The sequence below is a fragment of the Olea europaea genome, unplaced genomic scaffold (genome assembly GCF_002742605.1).
Source record: "Olea europaea var. sylvestris unplaced genomic scaffold, O_europaea_v1 scaffold2101, whole genome shotgun sequence".
NCBI lineage: Eukaryota > Viridiplantae > Streptophyta > Magnoliopsida > Lamiales > Oleaceae > Olea > Olea europaea.
In genome coordinates, this window is record NW_019238950.1 from 124,365 (window position 1) to 126,676 (window position 2,312).

Below are 2,312 nucleotides of genomic sequence, written 5' to 3' on the forward strand. Positions count from 1 at the left end.
CAACTGAAAACTGTGATAAAAGAATAAAAACCTCATTCCCACTCCACCTGTTCGTATAAATTCTCCAAAGAAAACCTAAACAAGAATTTATTGAGCAGAGTTCTGTAATATTGTTTGTTATTGTTATATCAGTTCTTGTTATTGATGGATTTGAACCAGGAATTGCCTGAGGGCACAGTGCAGAACGTGCTGGATCAGGATACGCTCAAGTGGGTTTTCGTCGGTGGCAAGGGTGGCGTGGGAAAGACGACGTGCAGCTCCATTCTTGCAATTTTACTAGCGCGGGTGCGACCCTCTGTGCTTATCATCTCCACGGACCCCGCACACAATCTTAGTGATGCGTTCCAGCAGAGGTTCACCAAGACTCCTACACTTGTTAATGGCTTCCCCAACTTGTACGCCATGGTATGCGTACGAGTGTCTTCCTTTAAACTTCTTGAACTGTTTGTTTCTTTCAATGGCTTTGAGAGTTTCTTTATTGATTTATAGACTGTTTGGATTAATTTTGGTTGGTTTGATATGGAAAGATGGGATATTTGTGGTATTTTGATTGAACCTTGGTATTTAATGAATTTTAAGGGAATGTGCAAGATTTTAGTTGGAACAAATGCAAGGTTTCTCTTTGCTCTTTTAAACCTCAATTTTTCGTTTCTTCAAATATTTTTACTTTTGGTTTTGTATTCCTTTGACATTCAAAGCATTGGTGATGGTTGGCATAGAGAGAAATAAAATTTATTTGATGTATATACAATATGAGGGACACGTGTGCAATATAGTTAGTTGTGTGATATCTAGTGTGGCGGTGGTCAGGAATTCTGTAAGACAATAAGCTGGTATCAAGGTTCCCCTACGAGCTTTTATATTTGTGCATTAGTTATATTCATATGTATTATATTTTGTGTTAATGGGATTATCACTATTATACTATTCAAGTTCAAATACAAATAAATTAAAGAACATAGTGTCTTCGGATTTATAAGGATGGGAATCTTGGATTTGTTAAGGGTCTTAGAATAAGTTGAACTAAGATCCAGAAGGTCATTTTGTGTAGTAAGAACGAGGACAACAAAGTCGAAATAGATGACCATGTGGAAATTTTTTGACAGTTGCTGAAGTCGAAATAGATGACATGTGGAAATTTTTTGACAGTTGCTGGTTAGGATTTGACTCAAAGTCAAGTTGTATTTGTAAGGACTATAGGGATCTCTGGTAGTGTATCAAATTATATTGTTGTTATCCTGTGGATTTTCAAAATTCTTGTATCTTTGGTTTTTATTCATTGCAAATTTGCAATTCTGCCTAACAGGAAGTTGATCCTAATATGGAGAATGATGACCCATTGGGTTCAGATAATACTGATGGGTTTCTATCTGACTTAGCAAATGCTATTCCTGGAATTGATGAAGCTATGAGTTTTGCAGAAATGCTGAAGTAAGTTTTGTTTGTCATTACTGTTTCGAGATGATCCATAAATTAGTTTTGCAATGTATGAATGTTTTTCCTCCCTCCATTTTAAATATAAGGGCCAAGATCTGAAAACCCGTTCAGTAAAACAACTTTAGTTTATTGTGTCTGCTGACATTTCATTTAAAGTGAATTATGTTGTTCGACAAGAAACTCTACTTTCAAGAATGTAGTTTTTAAAAAAGAACAGTGTATAAACAGTTCTTTGACTGGTTTCTTAAAAATTATGTGGATCCAAACTCCACTTAGTTAACGATATCAAAGAAGTAATAAGATTTAGTTGAGCCTGGGGCCATTGAATACTTAAATATTTGAGTAATTGTATTAGTATACCTTTTGAGCTTGAATCGTGTAAGGCGAATTTATACTAAGGAGGAAACCAACAATGGCGTCTCCCGTCAAATCTAAATTACCCCTTCCAATACCCAACCCTAACCCCACCGGCCTCGCGCCACCAAATAGCAGCCAACCTCCATCACATGCGGCGACGGCAGCCAGAAACCTTAGCGCCGTTGATCGGATACATGGAAGACACGACGACGCACTCACCGGCGATGGGTTGGTGGATCCAGGGGACGCTGTTCACGAAGGCAGTGGACGACACTCAGATCCAGCGAAGGAGAAAATGGATTTCAGTTCCAACTTCTCATCCCGACTCCACGCACCTGTCCGGCAGGCACTGCAGGCCGATCCCACGCCGGTAGGACAAGCGCATGGAGAATGCACCTTCCCAGCGGCGCATGCCACGTGCCGCTGCTGAAATCCTCCTTCCGGGTCTCTCGTGATGCTTCGAGGCCATTTCGAGCATCGGTTCCGTCATCAACTAGCTCGAACAAAATCATGGAATA

At 39.7% G+C, this 2,312-nt stretch overlaps 1 protein-coding gene across 1 annotated transcript in view; it reads left to right on the forward strand.

Moving 5' to 3' along the window:
- The first annotated feature begins 6 nt into the window (after positions 1–6).
- The window catches only part of LOC111380156 (ATPase GET3), a 12,863-nt gene continuing 10,557 nt past the window's right edge, over positions 7–2,312 (forward strand). Inside the window, exons 1-2 of the mRNA XM_023003640.1 lie at positions 7–405; positions 1,307–1,431. Of these exons, the coding sequence (XP_022859408.1) occupies positions 145–405; positions 1,307–1,431 (386 nt within the window). The 5' untranslated portion in view covers positions 7–144. The remainder of the gene's footprint in view (positions 406–1,306; positions 1,432–2,312) is intronic.